Consider the following 20,609-nt stretch of genomic DNA (forward strand, 5'->3'; position numbering starts at 1 on the left):
CTTGAATAAAATATGGGGGGGGGGGGGCAGGTAAGCCTCTCCCTGCATAATCAGTCACAAGATGTGGCACAAGTGCACAATTGGCAATGACCATCAACTTTGGGGGCCTTGGGCCCCCTCAAATATTTTATTGAGGGCCGAAAGTGACGTTGGCCCCTAGGAGTTGACTCCTATGCTACAATGCCAAAGCAGCAGTGATGAAGTCAGGCCTTAAGCCCAGCAGGAAAATAACTCCCTTCTGTAAAATGTGTTATCTAGGCTCCCGCCTCTTGCATGAGCACAGAATTCAGGGACTTTTGTCATCTGCTTAAGTAACTTATTACAACATATCCAAACAACCTGTGGAACATTCTTTTATCATGAGCACCAAGTGGGAACTGGCCAGCTGCAAGAGAAGGCTGACTGTGCTGTAGCCAGATCAGCCTCCAATCTAACAAGCAAGTAGGAAATTCCATATGCAAAAGTATTCCAGACTGCTTATCAAGTGGAAGTGGAGGGGTGGTGGTTTATGGCAAAGCAAGGAGGGGTGCTGTGGAAAATTATGTGAATCGTGTATCCTACATAAGAAGCACCCCAGTCATTGACAACACTACCACAAATTCACATGTAATCCGCTGATCTTAACACAAACCATAGCCACATGTTTTTATGCCTTTTATTAGAATTTGCACTGTTCACATGATGTTGGACGCTCAAGTCAGCATGACCAAGAAAAAGCGTTATTTCAGACTATCCTTCAGTCACCGCATTTCGGTGGGGGGACCTCAGCAGCACAGCAGTGTCATGAGAAAGGGAGCAACTGGCAGGGGCAAGACAATCAGATCTTGCCAGGAAAAGTCCCCTCTTCTATGCGCTCATCCCAGCTAGTGACCTGCAAAAGACCAATAGGCTTCTTTGATTAGTCATATCTTCTGGGCTAGTACAGAGGCAAAGTGACTAAGACTACAGATCTCCTCCTCACATGGAATTCTGCAGCTTTCTTTGTAGAAAATTAAATCACATTTTTAATCCTCATAACTATAGATTATAATAGTCTTCTTTGGTGGGTTTTGTGGGAGTTGCCTGCAAAATATCGCAAGGTGATATTTATGTTTCCTGCATAGCTATCTAGCTTATCCTCATATTTAAGAAAATTTTGACCTTGCAATTTGTCCATGAAAAGGTCCCAAGGCAATACAATAAAAATAGTAGAAGTTCCAGTTATGTTCTTTTATTACCCATCACTTATCAATGCATATCCTCCTTGTTCGTTTGCCACATACAGCTAAAAATATGGAACATCAGGCTCACATTATTAATTTTATGCAAAATAATAGGTTTTAGGAATTATCATTTTGAGCAGATTGAAGTTTTCTGACACACATTAAGCACCTGTCTATTGCATCTCTGAGGCTTCACCCAACACAGCCTATGGTCCACAGAACCTCCCCTCCAGTCAAATAACAGAGCACTGAAATATGCCAAACACCACCCACCAAGCCCATCCTTTACCCTGACACCTATTTCTCTTTCACATACACATTCCTTAACCCTGGTCAGTTCCATTCACATACCCAAGAAACGGGGCAAAGGGACGTGTACACTCTTTTGTACCACTGGCAGACATAAGGGTCTCCTCCCTTGGCATTCATGGCTTTCTCACAGCGGTGGAAATCTGTGGAGAGAGAAATGTTTCAGACTTATGAAGATGACCACTGCAGCTTTTTAAATCCCAAACTGTTCACAAGACTCTGTTGGTGTATTCTGCACAAGGTGGCATCAGACATTATTTTTGCCTATCTCTGCTTATTTTATTGTTATTTAATCTTTCTTTCCTCCTCTACTATAGAAAGTACCCAGATTACCCAACTTACAAAAAAGAATACAAAACACTTGCACATTCTTGTAATAAGGATATTATAGTGATAGTATTATGGTCTGACCTGTTGCATTTTCCTATTGTTTCCACTTACTGCCTCATTTTATGCACAGATCTAGAAGTGCTGCAGCCTGAAACTTTTAGGAAGACTTGTACAGTACACTACGGACCTTGCCTGCAATAGTGAAAGTCAACAGTTTGGAAGTTCAGACATGGTACAATAGGACAACTACATTTTTTCTACTTCTCTGGCAACTCAGATGTCAGATGATGAATAGTCCTAGTTTCTCATTACTCACCCAAGGATGCAAAAATTCACATAAATAAATTATACTCACCAAGATAATTCTGCCAGCAGTTCCGGGTTTGGTTTTGATTGGGGAACCGGCTGTCAAACGGAGCCGTTCGGTAATTTTCCAGCTTTTCCTTTATGGTTTCAGACATGTTTTCGTCTCTGAAAGAATATATAAAATCAGCAATATGAAAAGACCCAGAAGCTTCACAGCAGTAACACTCAGAACCCATATCCCATGTTAAGGGATTATGTGTCCCAAAGATATTTATATCTTCAGGGAGCATTCCAACAACTGGATGGCAGCACAGTCAGATCATGGGAGCAGAACACTGCTTAAAAGGTAAAGGTAAAGGACCCCTGGACAGTTAAGTCCAGTCAAAGGTGACTATGGGGTTGGGGCGCTCATCTCGCTTTCAGGCCGAGGGAGCCGGCGTTTGTCCACAGACAGCTTTCCAGGTCATATGGCCAGCATGACTAAACCACTTCTGGTGCAACGGAACACCGTGAAGGAAACCAGAGCGCACAGAAATGCCGTTTACCTTTCCGCCACAGTGGTACCTATTTATCTACTTGCACTGTTAGCTTTCTAACCCCAGCCCACCAAGCATGCATACACACGTATACCTATCAATCCACGCAGCAAATAAATACATTAACACAGTATTATCTCTGTACACCAACCCCTAACAAATCTACAACATTAAAACCCCATCACCTAATATCTGCCTGATAAGAGGCCAGAAGGATATTGCTTCAAGTCCCAACACTGCTGTGAACATGCTGGAAGGAGAGTAATAGTATGCAGAGCAGGTATAAGGGAACCTCTGGCCCTCCAGATGTTGAACTACATCCCTGGCAAATGGTGATGCTTGCTGGGGCTGATGGGAGTTGTGGTTCAGCAACATCTGAAGGGGCAAAATTTCTTCACACCTGCACTGTTGTGAGTTCTGGAAGACCTGCTTCCTGCTCTGCTAGCTTTTTTCCACCTGGCCTGGGAGGGTGGGGTCCTGGCTTACTCCAGCTACAAAAGCTGAGGTTGCTGAGCAGACTCTTGGTTTGGAATACTGTTCAGTGGGTTTTATTGCTATTTCTGATACTAATTTTCTTGTATCTTTATTTTTAGATCATATGATTTATGTGGCAATTGTTCTGTTTGGTTGTGTACTATTTGACTTGTTTTATTTACTATTTATTACTATGTTTGTAGTTTGTATTAATTATGTAAATATTTTCATGTTATGAGCTGTCTTGGGCATGATGACAGCTCCCAGTATTACATCTGCAGCACAAGAAGTTAATGCAACCAAAAGCCCTGCTCCCACTCCTGATGACTGCATACCTGAAACGTTTATCAAGCATACCTAAAAAGTCTTGCTCCCTGATCTCAGATGCACCAAAGTAGCAATAGTTACTTCTTGGTAGGATGGCGAGAAGCAATCAAGAATAGTACTCCTGTAACTTCAGTAACTGTATAAGGAGAGGCTTCCAGCAGGTGCAACCTGTCAGTTCTGCAGCAAGTTTGATTAAAGCTGCCTCCACCAAAGTCTCCTCTCCTGCACCATTTCAGAAGCTTTCCATTCCACCTGGTCACCTTACCTGGCCAGTGGGATAGAGAAAGAGCTCTTTGGAGCTTCACTAAAAATGCCACCATCAATACTCATTCAGCTATGCAGCTGCACCTACGGCAGTTGTGCAGCAGGCAGAAATTCAGCACTGGGAGCTTTTGCCCAAGCATGCAGACAGAAAGGGCAGGTAAAGGTAAAGGGACCCCTGACCATTAGGTCTAGTCGTGACCGACTCTGGGGTTGTGGTGCTCATCTCGCTTTATTGGCCGAGGGAGCCGGCATACAGCTTCCGGGTCATGTGGCCAGCATGACTAAGCCACTTCTGGCAAACCAGAGCAGCACACGGAAACGCCATTTACCTTCCCGCCGGAGCACTCCCTGCTAAAATTATTTCACCGCTAGTAAAAAATGTACATCAGCCTTCCTAAGACTAAAGGGAGGAGGATGATGACAAGCTAGCTCAACACACCTGCACAAAGCCTCTTGCAACCCAACAACAAATAAAAAGACATGTACTATACAACAAATGATGATACATTAGAAAGTACTCAAAAGTATCTCACACATAAATAGCAATGATGTTTGAATTACATCAAGGTGACAGCAAAGGAAAGGAGGCAATTGAAACCATTGATTTAAATAAAGTTTCCCACAGAGACTTCTTCATATATTTCCTAAACAGCAGTTAAATCCTAAGACCTGTAAAGCACTTAAGAGTGTAGATATTCATAACAGGTTCATTATATTCATAACTTCATTAATATGGAAAGGCCTTCTTTAGCACAATGATAAGGGGCTCTGATTCACTTCGGAGATTAACTGTATGTCCAATATGCTTATGTTCAGATTTAATGAAAAGAAACATAGTATTTACAGTGGTGCCTCGCAAGACGAAAAGAATCCGTTCCGCGAGTCTCTTCGTCTTGTGGTTTCTTCGTCTTGCGAAGCAAGCCCATTAGCGGTTTAGCGGATTAGGGCTATTAGCGGCTTAGCGGGCTTAGTGGATCAGCTGATAAGCGGCTTAGCGGCTCAGCTGATAAGCGGCTTAGTGGCTTAAGGGATCAGCTGTTAAGCGGCTTAGCGGATCAGCTGATAAGCGGCTTAGCGGCTTGGGGAAAAGGGGGGGGGAAAGGAAAAAAACCCCGCAGGAACTCGCAAGACATTTTCGTCTTGCGAAGCAAGCCCATAGGAAATTTGTTTTGCGAAGCACCTCCAAAACGGAAAACCCTTTCGTCTAGCGGGTTTTCCGTCTTGCGAGGCATTCGTCTTGCGGGGCACCACTGTACAAATAATCTTTTAAAAAACTTTTTTTTTAATCGTATTTTTTAGCCACCTGAGTATTATTGCATTGCAACAATTCTGAAACATAATTATAAGCATCGGTTACATTTAGACTGTCAAAGAGACAGTTAAGAGGTGGCACAACAGTCGCCTTCAACTATCTGACCAGCTGTCACATGCGGCAAATCTATCTCCTGTTGCTCCAGCAGGTAGGAGATGAAGTTCTAATTATGTGTAAGAAACTGGAGACTAAATATTATGGGGGGAGTGCTTAATTTTGTGCAGATTGTTTAGCATCCTGCCATGGAAGGAGATTTAAGCAGAAGCTAGATTGCCACCTATCAAGGATGCTGCAGTAGTGGCTGTCCCCTCACACCCGGAAGTAGGCTGGACTAGATGGAACGCTTGAGGTCCCTTACTATTTTAATACCTGCAGGATCAAGGGTGGGTAAAGAGCAGCACATCCCTGAATGATTTCAAATACCTCAGCAAAGAGCCCTGCCCCAATTGTTTCAGACAACAACAAAATATATACATGCGTGTTCTGGTCTCCCCACCCTCCAATATATATTGCTAAAATAATTTAAGGCTCCTGGAGGTGGGGGTTGGGGTAGGGTTTGTAGTCACCCGGAAGTGGACGTGTGTGTGATTTATCGCATTCCTGGGCTCAGAATCCACTCTTTTAAGCGCATGTCTTCTTAAATTATTGTATTTTAGTATTTTGTTGGAAGCCGCCCAGAGTGTCTGGGGAAACCCAGCCAGATGGGCGGAGTATAAATAATAACTTTTATTATTATTATTATTATTATTATTATTATTATTATTAATGCAGAGCGGGTCCCACCAGGCCTGAAGCCTGTCCACCCCAGAGGAAAATTAAAGCCCCAGTATTACAGAACGGGGACGATGAGAGGCGAGAAAAGGGCGCCTTGGAAAAGGCGCCTTGGAAAAGCCTCCTTGGCGGGATTCGAACCCGGGGCTTCCCTGCTCCCTCCCCGCTCCCCCACCCCGCCCGCTCTCCAGCCTCTGGGCCCTGAGCGCCGCCGTCGGCTGGTTCCCCTGGAGGGAAGGAAGGAGTCCGGCAACCAGCACCCAAACCCCGGCCCGTCACCGAGAGAAGGCCGGGCCCAGCCCTCCGGGCTCCGGCTTCCCCTCCTCCTCCCGGCCCGACCTCCCTCGGGCCTCCGCGCTTCGCACCTCAGCAACGGCAGCAGCGGCACTCAAGGCTCTTCCCTCAAAGTGACTTTCACCCGTAGACCGGCCGCGGCTGTGCCGGAACAAACGAGAGCGGGGATTGTAGAGCGGCACAGGAAAAGGCGGGCGCAACGGCGTGATGGACAAGCCTTCTCTGCGCTCGCTGCCGTTCGAGGAAAGATTTGCGGCGGGCGGGTAGGCGGGCGCTCTTCCCCTACAGGCCCTTTCGAGTCTGCGCAATGAGAACGAGCTCCGGGACAGTCGCGTTGTCTTTACCCCACCCCGAAAATCATATCGTGGCTTTGATTTTTGTCAGTTGAAAATTCTAGCGCTTAGCAAAAATAAAAATCTAGCTTTGGATTGTTACCACGGGACAGCAGGGCTGCGATCCTTTGCTGCACGTAGCTCGCATTCAACTTAATGAGTTACTTCTGAGTAAACATGCATCACATTGGGCTGCAAGGATAGGACATAGAGGAAGAAGACATCTCCCATGTGTTGGGATGTCCCACTGTTCTGTCCAAAAAGCAGAAATTTCTAGGGAAATGTATTTACAGAAATTTCTTTGATTACAAGGCAGGCAGTCCCCATGACCCCAGGACTGGCTCTACCTAACTTGTATAGCGTTATAAGAATTATAAGGTCACAGGGATGGGAAGGATTTTTGTTTGTGTAAATAGCAGTTTATTTTTGTGTGTTTACGTATTTTCTTTTTACTTTCTGTATCATCAAAACTTTTAATAAAATAATTTTTTAAAAATTCTAAGGTCTCAAATATAGAATAAATTATCATTATATGTGCAGGGCAAACACATACATTAGTATATAAACCACGTGTCTGAGGTAGTACAAGAGAGCAATCCTGAAGCCATTTTGACTCTCCCAAATGGTCTTCAAATATTTCTCTGCAAAGAAGAAATGGGAAAAACTTTCCAATTGTCTTTGGACTGTAGGGGCTTACATCTCCCTGCAAATACAGTCTGGCAAGTATCTGTTAAGCTGAGCAAACTATCAATATGTGGGAGAGATTCAGGAACTAAAGTATTTACCATCTCAAAGGAATGGCCTGGCTACCCAGAAAATGCAATCAAGTAAAGCGTTATCAGGTATCCTGGCAGACAGCAGAGAAGCAATACTCTCATTTTTTTGCTGGAGACTGCCTCCTTCTGTGATATATGTATCATGGTTTTTTGGGGGGGGTTGTGGGGTACAGGGTGGGCAATTTCAAAAGTTTTTATAGGGGCTTGCACACAGTTATGGGTCTCTCCTACCTCCTTGCAAGGGAGGAGGGGAGAACTCTGTTGCAACAGAAAAACAAATATCTGCCTTGCTTTCTGTGGATCTTGCCTCCATCCATTCATCTCTGACCAATCATGGACTTAGGGGACTCAGTCCCTTGGGGAGTTGGGCAGTAAAAGCCAAACCCCCTATTTCCCCTCTATAACAATAGCCACAGTATGTTGCAAATTAGAAACAAAGAACTCATAATGTATCTATTAAGTGCTGCAAGAACAACTATTGCCAGGACATGGAAATCATTAAAATAATTAACTACGGACCAATGGTATAATGCAATTTGGCAAACAGCATTATTGGAAAAACGAACTTAAAAGTAGTAAGAGGCCAAAAGAAGCTCAACAGTTTTTATGCAGTCTGGTGTTACTTTATTGATTACACAAATAATGAGGCATATAATAATAATAATAATAATAATAATAATAATAATAATAATTTTTATTTATACCCCGCCCTCCCCAGCCAGGGCTGGGCTCAGAGCGGCTTACAAGTAATAATAAAAACAAGTTGAATGATTACAACTTAAAAACAAAATTAAAATACAACATTAAAATATTGGAACATTAAAATATTAAAATGTAGCCTCATCGCAGGAGGAGAAGGAAAGGAAAAAAGAAAGAGAGGGAGGGAATCAAATTGGCTCCAAGCCAAAGGCCAGATGGAACAACTCTGTCTTACAAGCCCTGCGGAAAGAAATCAGATCCTGCAGGGCCCTGGTCTCATGAGGCAGAGCGTTCCACCAGGCCGGAGCCAGAGTTGAAAAGGCCCTGGCTCTGGTTGAAGCCAATCTAACTTCCTTAGGGCCCGGGACCACTAGGGTGTTGCTATTTATGGACCTTGAGGCTCTCCGTGGGGCATACCGGGAGAGGCGGTCCCGCAGGTACGAGGGTCCTAGGCCGTGATGGGCTTTAAAGGTCAAAAGCAGCACCTTAAATCTGACTCTGTACTCTACTGTGAGCCAGTGCAGTTTGAAAAGCACTGGGTGAATATGCTCCCATGGCAGAGACCCCGTGAGGAGCCTCACTGCAGCATTCTGCACCCTCTGGAGTTTCTGGGTCAGCTTCAAATATATAAAAGGATGTCACATAGAGGAGGGAGAAAGGTTGTTTTCTGCTGCTCCAGAGAAGCGGACACAGAGCAATGGATCCAAACTACAAGAAAGAAGATTCCACCTAAACATTAGGAAGAACTTCCTGACAGTAAGAGCTGTTCGACAGTGGAATTTGCTGCCAAGGAGTGTGGTGGAGTCTCCTTCTTTGGAGGTCTTTAAGCAGAGGCTTGACAACCATATGTCAGGAGTGCTCTGATGGTGTTTCCTGCTTGGCAGGGGGTTGGACTCGATGGCCCTTGTGGTCTCTTCCAACTCTATGATTCTATGATTCTATGATTCAAGGGCAGCCCCGCGTAGAGCGAATTACAGTAGTCAAGCCTGGAGATGACCGTCGCATGGATCACTGTGGCCAGGTCGGGGCAGGAAAGGTAAGGGACCAACTGCTTGATGCGGCGAAGGTGGAAAAATGTTGCCTTGGCTGTTGCTGTAACTTGCGCCTCCATGGAAAGGGAGGCGTCAAGGATTACACCCAAACTCTTAACGGAAGGCAATGGCACTAATTGGGCCCCCACAAGAGAAGGGAGTTGGTCCCTCATCCCCATGCCATCCCGACCCAGCCATAGGACCTCTGTCTTCGAAGGATTTAGTTTCAATTGGCTCCCACGAAACCATCCAGCCACAGCTTCCAAGCATCTGGTCAGTGTGTTCGGGGCCGAGTCGGTGTGGCCATCCATCAGCAGATAGAGCTGAGTGTCATCAGCATATTGGTGACAGCCCAGCCCAAAGCTCCGGATAATCTGGGCAAGGGAGCGCATAAAGATGTTAAAAAGCATCGGGGAGAGAATTGCGCCCTGCGGCACTCCACACACCAAGGAATGGCGTGACGACATTTCCCTCCCTAGTGCCACCCTCTGTCCCCGACCAGAGATAAAAGAGCACAGCCAGTTACGGGCTATGCCCTGTATCCCCACGTCTGCGAGGCGGTGGTCCAGAAGATCATGATCGACCATGTCAAAGGCTGCTGACAAATCTAAAAGGATCACCAGTCCTGACCCGCCTTGATCCAGTTGTCTATGGAGATCATCTGTTAGGGCAATCAGAGCCATCTCGGTCCCAAAACCAGGATGGAAACCGGACTGAAATGGATCTAAAGCCATATATGGTAGAACAATAAAGTTTATGGCACAGCCTGGTGAGCATGAAGTACATATTTTATTTTACACCCCCCCCCCCCCACTTCCTATAGATTCCTATAAATTCTAATTGTTATTGATGCAAAATATATTTTACTTACGGTCACCAATCTAAGCAATACACATACCCATACATCATATCTGTAACAATTAGAATAATTTTGGTAAATACATTTCAACACAACTTCGTTAATATATTCAGAAACTTTTATTTGAGTATTTATTCCTGTTTTATCTTTATGTAATAGTTGCACTGTCATATGCTCTAATATAAACAAATATATATCTCAAAGCAACTATGTTAAGCAGTTTAAAAATGAAAAGGAATAAAAACTATGTTACGAAAAGAAGGCGGCAGGGGCAGGGAAGATGCATATTTTCTCTGGTTCAAAGTCACATCATCACCTAAAATAAGATTCTTACTAAAAGGTGGCAGCAGCAGTAAGAAGACAACCAATAATTTTGAAAGTTCCACTGATACAAGTCTGTGTGGGAGTTTGAACATCCATACTTTATAAGTGGCAAATGTCCCAGCTCCTCAAAACACGCAAAGGCTCTTACTTTTAGGTAAGAAATAGCTATTTATTTAAGCAGCTAAGAACTCACCCACACCTCTGCTTACCACAGTATTTCCCCCTGGGAAAACCTGTTGTCTACCACAGAATTAGAACGAACATCAACTGAGTTTTCTCCAGATTGATGTTTGCTTCAATTCAGATCTAGAAAGCAGATTTTCCAGAGTAAAGCAGCAGGGCAAAGGCAAAACTGCTCCGACTCTTGCCTAGAACGCAAGGAACAAGTGAAAAACCACTCGAGCCCATGTTTTCTAGGCATGGGACAATCAGAAGTGTAGGTGAGCCCTAACAGTTCAAGCTCAGCAGCAGATTCATGGCTCAGGAGTCACAATTCAGAAGTTCAGGAGGAGGGCAAGAACTGGATGGAAGGGCCAAAGTTGTCCCCACAGGTTTCCTGTCCCTCCTGCCAAGATTTCAATATCAAAATTGAAAGTGCATGGTTTGTTGGGGCACTTGGATCTGCTCCTATCTATGAAGGCAGAGTCTGACCCTAGGCAGCAACACTGCACTCTCCTGTTTGGGCTCATATTGAGTCACTTCTGTCTCCTGTCCAACCTCCTATCTCGGCTGATCAAAGCTCTCCCCAGCCTCCATTGAAGCACTCTACTCTGCAGGAAGATTGGTGAAGGGAGAGCCAGCATCCATGCTCCCTCTTCTAAAATGGCTGAAGTTAATTTGGAAAGTGGGAATCCCCCTGCTCCTACCCAGGTCTGTCCATTTACCCCTCTGTGAATTTATTTTTCCTCCTCCCTGTGTCAGAGTTACCAACCCAAGCCTAATCCCAACAGTGCTGCAAGGCTCGTGATGGCAAACAAGTTCATTGATAAACAAAACACATTCTCCCCCCCCCCAAAAATTGCCTTGGCACCTGGACTCCTTTGATTGACTTCGAAAGATAGAGCAGAGCACAGGTGTCCAGGCACTTAGCCATACAGGTGTGGTAAGAAATAAGGGGGCCAGACATTAATCTGAACAAAAGCAGAGTCGGAGGATGGAACCTGGGTCCTTTTACATGTAAAGCATGTGCTTTGCCACTGAGCAATGTGGTCACCCCAAATGCAAAGTGGGAATACTAGTGGTCGGCCTCAGGTAGGATGCTTGCATCTCCAGGGAACCTGCTCAACTGTCTGAAACTGTGGAAAGCCCCTACCAGTCATTGTAGACCATGATGAAAAAGATAGACCAATGGTTTGATTCAGTATAAGGCAACTTCTTCCCTTCCTCCATTAGAGGTCAGGATAGTGACTTGGTCATGACTACATAATGAGTTTGTGTCTGAAGCGCAGACATTTTGGGTGGTATCCAACTAACATGTCCCACCAGGGCAAGGATTTACAGTCGCGCAATAGAACTTTCCCCAACTCCCCCACAACTAAATCTGGACTGGGGTTCCCCGAATCCTCTGGTGCAGGGGAAGGAGAGGTGGGAAAGTTCTGTTGTGCAAGTGAAAATCCTGGCATTGATAGGATGTGTTAGTTGGATATCACCCAGTGTGTGCTTCACCCCACTATATATAATGCAAGAAAACATTGGGGCAGACTTCACAGCTCTCCACATGAAGCACTCACTGAAGTGGGATTGTAGTGGGCAGAACAGCATCACACAACACCACACCCACCACCCACACTACTGTTAATAAGGGAGAAGCTTTTGGCAGCCACCACACACACTTTGTGCATGGGGTGAGGATTGAACCTTTCTGTATCCGGCTTCCAAGCTGAACTTGTGAACAAGTTCATCACACTAAGGATCCTGTGAAGGATCGGCCTCTTGAAAGTTCAAAGCAAATCAGAATGTTTCAGATTCACTCATATATATTATCAGTGGAAATATTTGCTGACATGGTGCTCTTTTCGGTCTTATCTGGCTGGAGCAGAAGGCCATGCCAGTTGCCAAGGAAGATGTCGCCAAGTGGAGATAAAAAAGGAAGAGAGACTGGCTTGCTGAATCTTCAGATATCCGAATTCTGGCAATCAACCACACAACATGTAGTATTTCCCTCAAGTTGAGGGGGGAAAGTCCTGGTTAGATGACTGGATTGAAGTCCTTTTATGCGTCTTTTAAAGCTTCCGCTTTCAAGTTCAATGCTTTGTTTTATCTACACAAGCGGGAGGCAGACTTCCTTTTTATACCTCTCCGCTTCGGCCAAATTCTTTTCAAGTTTTGAACAGTTCCTTAATTGCGTAAAAATCCTACTCACGGATCGTTGTTTTCAAAGCCAAATTTTCAAGGAAGAAAGGCAGCGCTCTCCGGCAACAGCTGCGCGGCTTCACTCCACAGAAGAAGCAGACGACTCACAGCACAGCGCTACTTCCCCCGTTCCGTTCCGGAGCCCATTGCCGGGTTCCTTCTCGGATTGGGGGGGGCGCAAAACGTGCCCGCCGAGTCCCAAGTTCACAGGCTTCACCCGCCTGTGATTTCAGGGGTCCCCGCTACGCCGAAGCGGAATTTGACCCTGTTTCCGTGGAGCGGTTCCCTCCGAATTAGAGGGAATCCGCCATTAACCGATGGCACCACCTCCGGAAGTCTGCCTACCTAGTAGTTTGAAAGCCCCTCAAAGTGCAAGTAGATAAATAGGTACCGCTCCGGCGGGAACGTAAACAGCGTTTCCTTGCGCTGCTCTGGTTCGCCAGAAGCGGCTTAGTCATGCTGGCCACATGACCTGGAAGCTGTACACTGGCTCCCTCGGCCGATGAAGCGAGATGAGCCCCGCAACCCCAGAGTCAGCCACGACTGGACCTATTAGTCAGGGTGTTAAGTTGTGGGTGAACATATCAGACGACACAGCGATTCTTCAAAAAGCTCTTGTTTATTCACAGGCCAGGACAGAACTGAACTGAAGGGCTCAGTCAGCCTGCTTATATAGAGCTCCAGTACCACGTTATTGTAACAACTTTCTAAAACTATCCAATCACTGAACGTCACTTTCGAGCCTTCATTTGCATAACTATCTACAGTATCCATCCAATCACTGAACGTCACTTTCGATCCTTCATTTGCATAACTATCTACAGTATCCCCCTGCTGGCCCAGGGTGAGAACTTCAGTACATAACACAAGGGTCCCTTTACCTTTATAGGGGAGGAAGCCCTGCTGCTTTTGGCAGGTACCACACATAGTTTGTGCCTGGGGTGAGTGTTGAATAATAGTAATAATAATAATAATAATTTATTATTTATACCCCGCCCATCTGGCTGGGTTTCCCCAGCCACTCTGGGCGGCTTCCAGCAAAACACTAAAATACAATAGCCTATTAAACATAAAAAGCTTCCCTAAACTGGGCTGCCTTTAGATGTCTTCTAAAAGTTTGGTAGTTATTTTTCTCTTTGACATCTGGTGGGAGGGCATTCCACAGGGCGGGTGCCACTACCGAGTGTTGAACCTTTCTCTATCCTTCTTCCAAGCTGAACTTGTGAGCAAATACATCACACTGAGGATCCTGTGAAGGATCGGCCTCTTGAAAGTTCAAAGCAAATCAGAATGTTTCAGATTCACTCATATATATTATCTGTGGAAATATTTGCTGACAAGGTGCTCTTTTTGGTCTTATCTGGCTGGAGCAGAAGGCCATGCCAGTTGCAAAGGAAGATGTCGCCAAGTGAAAAAACACTTGCTAATGAGATAAAAAAAGGAAGAGAGACTGGCTTGCCAAATCTTCAGATATCCGATTAATGGCAATCAACCATACAACATGCAGTATTTCAGTCTCCAGATTAAAGCTGTTGGACTCCAGAGTTTAATTTTTTAGTGAAATGCTCCCGGCTGTTCTGATCTGGCCGCAGCAGAATAATATAACACTTGGGGAAGAAGATGCAGCCTAGTAACCCAGCACTGGAGGCCAAAATAGAGAAGATCTCCACAGCCACCATATATTTCCCTTTGGTGCTCAGGTAGCTTGGGATGAAGGACACCCAGACGCTGCAGAAAACCAGCATACTGAAGGTGATGAACTTGGCTTCATTGAAGCTGTCAGGCAGTTTCCTGGACAGGAAGGCAACTGTGAAACTCACCAAAGCCAAGAGACCCATGTAAGCTAGGATGCAGTAGAAGGCAGTGACGGAGCCCTCGTTGCACTCAAGGATAATGTACCCAGGCTCCGAGTGAGTATCAAAATCTGGGAATGGGGGAGAGGTTCCCAGCCAGACCACGCAGATTCCAGCCTGGATGAGAGAACAGAGCAGCACAAAGCCATGGGCAGCTCTGGGTCTCAGCCATTTCCGCATTCTGTTCCCCGGCTTTGTGGCATTGAAGGCCAGAACCACAGTGATGGTTTTGGCCAAGACCGTAGCAAGAGAGATTGAGAAAATGAGGCCAAAGGCTGTCTGCCGGAGAAGGCAAGTCTCCATTCTTGGCCGGCCAATGAAGAGCAAGGAGCAGAGGAAGCAGAGCATTAGGGAGGAGAGGAGGATGTAGCTGAGGTCTCGGTTGTTGGCTTTGACTATGGGAGAGTCTCGGTGTTTAATAAAGGTTCGGAGCAAAAATATAGCCAAGAGCGAAAAAGAAAGAGCCGAGGAAGCTAAAGCAATCCCCAGGGGCTCGTCATAGGACAGGAAACTTAGGTTTTTGGGAACACACTTGTTTCTGGCTTCATTTGGATAGTAGTCCTCTTTGCATGTCTCACAGCGGTCCATATCTGGAAAACACAAATTGGATCTCACTATTGACTACATAGACCCATGCATCCATCTTTTTGAACAGATGAGTTGTGCTATAGCCTGGTCACCCCAGAAGCCCAGTGCTGCTAAATAGCATGTGTAACTTTAGATTAATAAAAATATAAAGCTCAACTGACCCCTAGACCCTACCCCCTCTGTTCAAAGCTGCTTTAGCTAATTAAGCAGCTCATCTACATTTATTCAAGCAAATACACATTCAGTTTACACCCCCTTAAAAGACAAAAGATACTGCTCATTCTTAAAACACTGGAATCTGATTTGGCTGAAATAAAGAAATGGGTTAGTGACTTACTAGACTCCAGCCCATCAGTACTGTGCACAGGTGGTTTATGCTGGGAACTATTTTCTCCTGAGTTTGATCCAAGATTAAAAATGTGAATTTCAAAAGAAAAAGCAGAACACACAGAGAACACATGTCTATATGTTTGTATGCCTTGGCCACAGTCTTACCAATTTGGTTGGAGATCTGGCCAGGTAGGCACCGGACACATTTGAAGCAGCAGCTGGGCCTTCCTCTTTCAGCCACTTTTCTAAATCCAGGGAGGCAGCTCTCACTGCAGATGGAGCGCGGATGCTAAAGAAGTGCAGGAGGAAATGCGTTTTTTAAAGTGGCTGTTTTGCAAATGATGGCATTCAATCACATATTGACAGATTCAGGTTGTGTCCTTATTGTTCATTTGGCACACTTGCACAACAAACCCACTTTCCCAACGGATTGGGCACTGCCCCATAAACCACCCACCATACCTCACTTGGGTGGAGCACCCAAAGCAGAGTCTTTCTTGAGTCTCACCTGCCCTAATCGTTCCTTCCAGACAAGCTTAGCATCATCAAAGAAGAAGTCTTGGCCATGGTCCTTCACGCTTCCAACTTTCACACTAACCAGGGAGCTGTTAGGGAGCACGCTCCAATTTAAAATATCATAAGTAGCTGTGGAGTCTCCATTCTCATCAAAATAAACCTCCTCTCCAGCACTGTTATTGAATCGGACCTTCTTCAGAAATGTGTGGAGCTGAGGGCAGAGATTGCAAGGGAGGAAGAAATCTCTCTTCACTAACGTAAGATTTAATAATTATGACTGCCAACTGATAGAAGAACTTACTTAAATAAGCTAACTGTCCCACATTTAGCTAGTTGATTCATCACATTTAAATTAATATAAATATTGTAAGATGTGACTTCGGTGATTATTTCAGTGTTTCCATGTTAGTGGCTTGAAAGCCAGAGAGGGCATCTCCCCCTGCTGTGTTTCAAACTGCACTTGCGGAACAATGCTCTGCTTTCCTCTACAGGTATACATATTATCCAGGATATATTTAAAACTATTCAAATCTATAGGTGGGACAGGGCCCACTGACAGTGTGACAGGAAAGGAGATTGCAGCCAATCAGCCCTGAGGAATCAGGTGATCTGCAGAGCCAATGAAGTCCCTCTTGGTCTCATTTAAAGACGTTTCCTCAGAGTGGCTACCCTGTTTCAGCCACTTGTCTTCTCTCTTCTCCCTCTTACCTGCCTGCTTTGGAATTTGAACTACATCAAATGCCTCTGGCCTAGGGATCCTTGTCTGTATACTCCATAACCTGAAGCCACAGGCCTGTGTGGACCACCCTGTTTGCCTCTGATACCACTGGGCCCTGACAAATCATGTTGGGACACCATACACAATGATGAGGCTATCAAACCATCTCTGGCATTGTTGAAAACTCTCCTCTGCCTCAGATACATTATTTGTGTCATAATACCTGCCATGGGGGTAGTAGGCCTTTTCTCCTCCTCCTCCCTCCTTCTCCAGTATGATGATATCTCATTTCCATCAGTGCATGGGCTACTGCATAGACCGCATTGTAAATGCTATAGCTCTGCCACACGGTGTTCATATCAAAATCTGAAACAGGCAGGCTGTCCAGTTGTTCCCTTTCAGTGCATTTTCTTTTCCCATACATTCGGACTGAGTAGGGAGGAGGCATCACACAGTCAAAGGCAAAACCCCAGAAATGCTTCATGAAAACATCGTTTGGATATTTTTTAGGGTTCACAGACCGAAGGAAGTCTCGAAATTGTGGGATTTCCGCCTTATGAACTGCAAAGGACAAGGCGCCCTGAAATGGATTTGAGTCTGGTTTGTCTGGCCGGGGACCTACAGTAAAATCCCACTGGGCTGTGATGATCCAGATCTTGCCTCTTGTTCGGAGATTTCGACTGAGAACTTGTAAATGAAAGAAGTGACTAGTGCTGCCGTAAAATACAGTCACATTGGCTGAGGACTTTGTGAGGGCATCTTCCATCTTATGAATGGTTTTAATAGCCAGGTTCTTCATGCTGTACATCTTTAAGATGAATTCAGTGCAAACTCCATTTTTCTGCATTTCACCCTCCATGGCCTGGAGGAACTTCTCGCCATTATCGTCACCTGTAAAAACTACTCCAATCCACATCCAGCGGAAGTAAAGTATCAGCTTGATGATCCCGGTGAACTGAGCCAGGTCACTGGGGACTGTCCGATACAGAAAAGGAAACTGGACCTTATCACTCAGGTTGGGATCAGACGAGCCATAACAGATCTAAGGAGAAAAGGGCTGTTATATCTTGCTGGTTTATATTGGTTTTTTTTTTTAAGGAATAGAACCTTCAACCAATTTGTGTGCCACAGACTGGTTGGACACAGATGACTGGTGAGATAAACCAACTGGGGTCCCCCAAGGGATGAAGGCTGGGAACTCATGGTAGATGGCAATGAGTGGTCAGAGGTAGAAGAGGGAGAAGACTGGGAAGAGAAGGTGCTGAAAGCAGAAGAGGTAACAGGGTTTAGTGAGCAGGGAGAATCTGTGGCAGAGAGAAACCCAGAATCAAGAGCAGAAACTGAAGCAGGAGAAGAGAGAGGCCAAGAGGCAGAGATGAGTCTGGCTGGTGAAGAGGCACGGGCATCTCCCTCTCCTGCTGTGATGAGCTCCCCTCTCCTCTAGTTTCTCATAGCCAGGAGAGGCATGAAGAGGGCAGATGAGAAGTTGGTTGGTTTCAAGCAGGTGAAGTCTCAGATTGCTTTGTGAAAACCCTGGAGAAGAGAGGACATATGCAGCTTTGGGGAGACGGGGACCTTCAGTCTCAGCAACTGCTTCATGGGGAGCAAGATCTGCAGGTGTTGAGTTGATGTGACACTCCTGTGCAGATCTTCTTTTGCTAATCAAGAGTTAACTCCAACTTTCTTGGTGTGATTTACAGTTGACTGTCTCCTGTCATTGTGTTTAGTTTTAGGGTTGTACAATGGTGGCTTTATAGCCTAGGAACTTGGCAATTAACATGAAATACAAATGTACTTAGGTATGTGCTCTCCTCCTCTTCCTTCCAATTGATTTAAAGGTTGAAAGTGTGAGGTAAATGAGCCTCTTATAACCAACATGTTTCACTCTAATGTGTGAAGGGGTTAAGACCATAGAGTAAGCTGTCCTGTGAGGGTTACCAAATTCTTTGTTCTCTTACTTGTACTGTGTGAACCCAACCAGCAATGAGGTCTAAACTGGAGGTTTCAAGCTTAGGCTACGTGGCATATGCAGATCATCTTTGTGTTTCTATAGAAATAATTTAGAAATTGGCCTGAGGCCTTGTCATTCAACCCACAACTAATCGCCCCACCACTCCACCCAGTATTGGGCCAGTTTAAAGTTCAGAATGTTCAAGGGCTGTTTGGTGGAGGCAGGCAGAAAAAATAAAATAAAGATATTCACTTGGCGACTGTGATGAAGTTAATAAGAAGGAGAGGTGGTTTGCCTCCCTCCCTTCTCACTGTGCAGGCTACAACCTGTGACATCAATTTAATGTAGTCTGCCCTGGGATTGCCTATTGAAGGGGAGTAGGCTGCAATTTGGGGGGGATGCGGGTGGCGCTGTGGGTAAAACCTCAGCACCTAGGGCTTGCCGATCGTATGGTCGGCGGTTCGAATCCCCACAGCGGGGTGAGCTCCCGTCTTTCGGTCCCAGCTCCTGCCCACCTAGCAGTTCAAAAGCACTCCTAAGTGCAAGTAGATAAATAGGTACCGCTTTATAGCGGGAAGGTAAACGGCGTTTCCGTGTGCTGCGCTGGTGCTGGCTCGCCAGAGCAGCTTCGTCACGCTGGCCACGTGACCCGGAAGTGTCTCTGGACAGCGCTGGCTCCCGGCCTCTTAAGTGAGATGGGCACACAACCCTAGAGTCGGACACGACTGGCCCGTACGGGCAGGGGTACCTTTACCTTTAGGCTGCAATTAGTTTAAGTAAATAGATAAATATTTCTGGAAAAAGATTTTACATGCATATGATTGAACACATAATTTACATTATGTCATTTGGTCACATGTGTCCTGTTTGCTTGCTCCAGTATTTTGAAGTCAGAGAGGGTGTCAGGTACAGCAACAGAGCACAGGGCCAAACTCACCTGGGGTACCTTGGAGCTCTGCAACATGTTGCTCATCTCAGTGGTAGACTCAGATGTCAGAGTCCCAATGACGGCTGCCAGCTTGCTCTGCCCATGGCAATGATAGTTGGGGACGGTTTTATCCTTTGGACTTTTGCTGACCAGGCTGTCATAAGATGGCCTCCCGTAGGAGTAATAAAGATCATATGCGCTGGGAGGTAGGGGGAGCACGGAAGGAGTCCAGTTCCTCTCAGATAAAATGCTGATTGTGGCCTCATTGTTTTTTCTCATGTTGTGACCATCCTCATAGAGCTGGAATCCCAAGGAGACATTGGGAAAGAGATGAGAGTCCTTGTTGAGCTCTTCCACTGCAAACACAAAGGCCAGGACGTGCTGATAGTTCTTCCTGAATTCGCTGCAGTGGGACAGTGAACCTCAGTAACTCTATTGTGAACTGCCCTGCAAATATTCAGTTAAAAATGCGCTAGACAGACAGACAGTACTAAGAAGGGCATGGGGATGATTATGCTACCCATTGGAGATAATGGAAACTGTAGGTTTGTCCAACGTTAGCATTCTAGATATTGAACTACTTCCCCCCCCCCAACTTGCTGAGCCTTTTTTGAGAACGTCTCCCCTCCCCACCAACAAAAAAAAATGTATTGGGGCTCTTGGGGTTTTTTTAATGGATTTTTTTTTAATTTAAAAATACCGGGGCCCCCTCGCCATACATCCTGGACATTTTGCCGATTCAAAAAAATCCACCTGGACGCCATTTTGAGGACCAATTCCTGAACGTTTCCAGGAAAATCTGGATGTATGGCAGCCCTAACTAATCCTACCATCCCTGGTAACTCCACATGCCAGCTTAGTCTGATGGTAGCTGGGAGCCCAACAATATGTTGGGTATCCACATTCTAGCCCCTGAAGGAAAATAAGCAGCAGCACAGGTGTTCTGAAGGTACCACACTCTGATTGTGTTGTTGCATGCCACCTCAATCCCCACCAGCAGTGCAAGATTCCAGGGGTTGTAGGAGCACTTACCAGGGTCTCTGTTCCCTGTGGTGTCTTTATGAAATGGGCCAGTGATGGCCCATCAAGGAAACCATCAGAGGGCAAGACAGCCAGGCAAGGGGGAGTGGGGTGTCATCTTTGCTGGGTGTTAGTGGGCACAGGCAAAGGGCGGCTTTAGGGTTTCAACACTGAATGATTAGGCTGGAGGGAGGCCTTTGGAGACGG

General features: G+C 45.7%; 2 protein-coding genes across 2 annotated transcripts; both read right to left on the minus strand.

Annotated features, from left to right (window-relative positions):
* Positions 1 to 641: 641 nt before the first annotated feature.
* On the minus strand, positions 642 to 6,348 carry COX6B1 (cytochrome c oxidase subunit 6B1). The gene is made up of 4 exons (XM_081019537.1): positions 6,197 to 6,348; positions 2,197 to 2,312; positions 1,554 to 1,654; positions 642 to 871 (listed from the first exon to the last, which is right to left on the minus strand). Exons 2-4 carry the CDS (start codon positions 2,300 to 2,302, stop codon positions 818 to 820), a joined length of 261 nt encoding a protein of 86 aa, XP_080875663.1. The 5' UTR covers positions 2,303 to 2,312; positions 6,197 to 6,348; the 3' UTR covers positions 642 to 817.
* A 4,104-nt stretch (positions 6,349 to 10,452) lies between these two features.
* Positions 10,453 to 20,112, minus strand: LOC308483166 (vomeronasal type-2 receptor 26-like; the record flags this gene model as incomplete). Its single annotated transcript, XM_081016752.1, has 6 exons — positions 10,453 to 10,514; positions 14,246 to 14,941; positions 15,435 to 15,558; positions 15,778 to 15,996; positions 19,392 to 19,682; positions 20,083 to 20,112. The coding sequence occupies 6 exons, from the start codon at positions 20,110 to 20,112 to the stop codon at positions 10,453 to 10,455; spliced, it is 1,422 nt and encodes a 473-aa protein (XP_080872878.1).
* Between the last annotated feature and the right edge of the window lie 497 nt (positions 20,113 to 20,609).

This window comes from Podarcis pityusensis, assembly GCF_964106645.2.
Source record: "Podarcis pityusensis genome assembly, chromosome: 8".
Classification (NCBI taxonomy): domain Eukaryota; kingdom Metazoa; phylum Chordata; class Lepidosauria; order Squamata; family Lacertidae; genus Podarcis; species Podarcis pityusensis.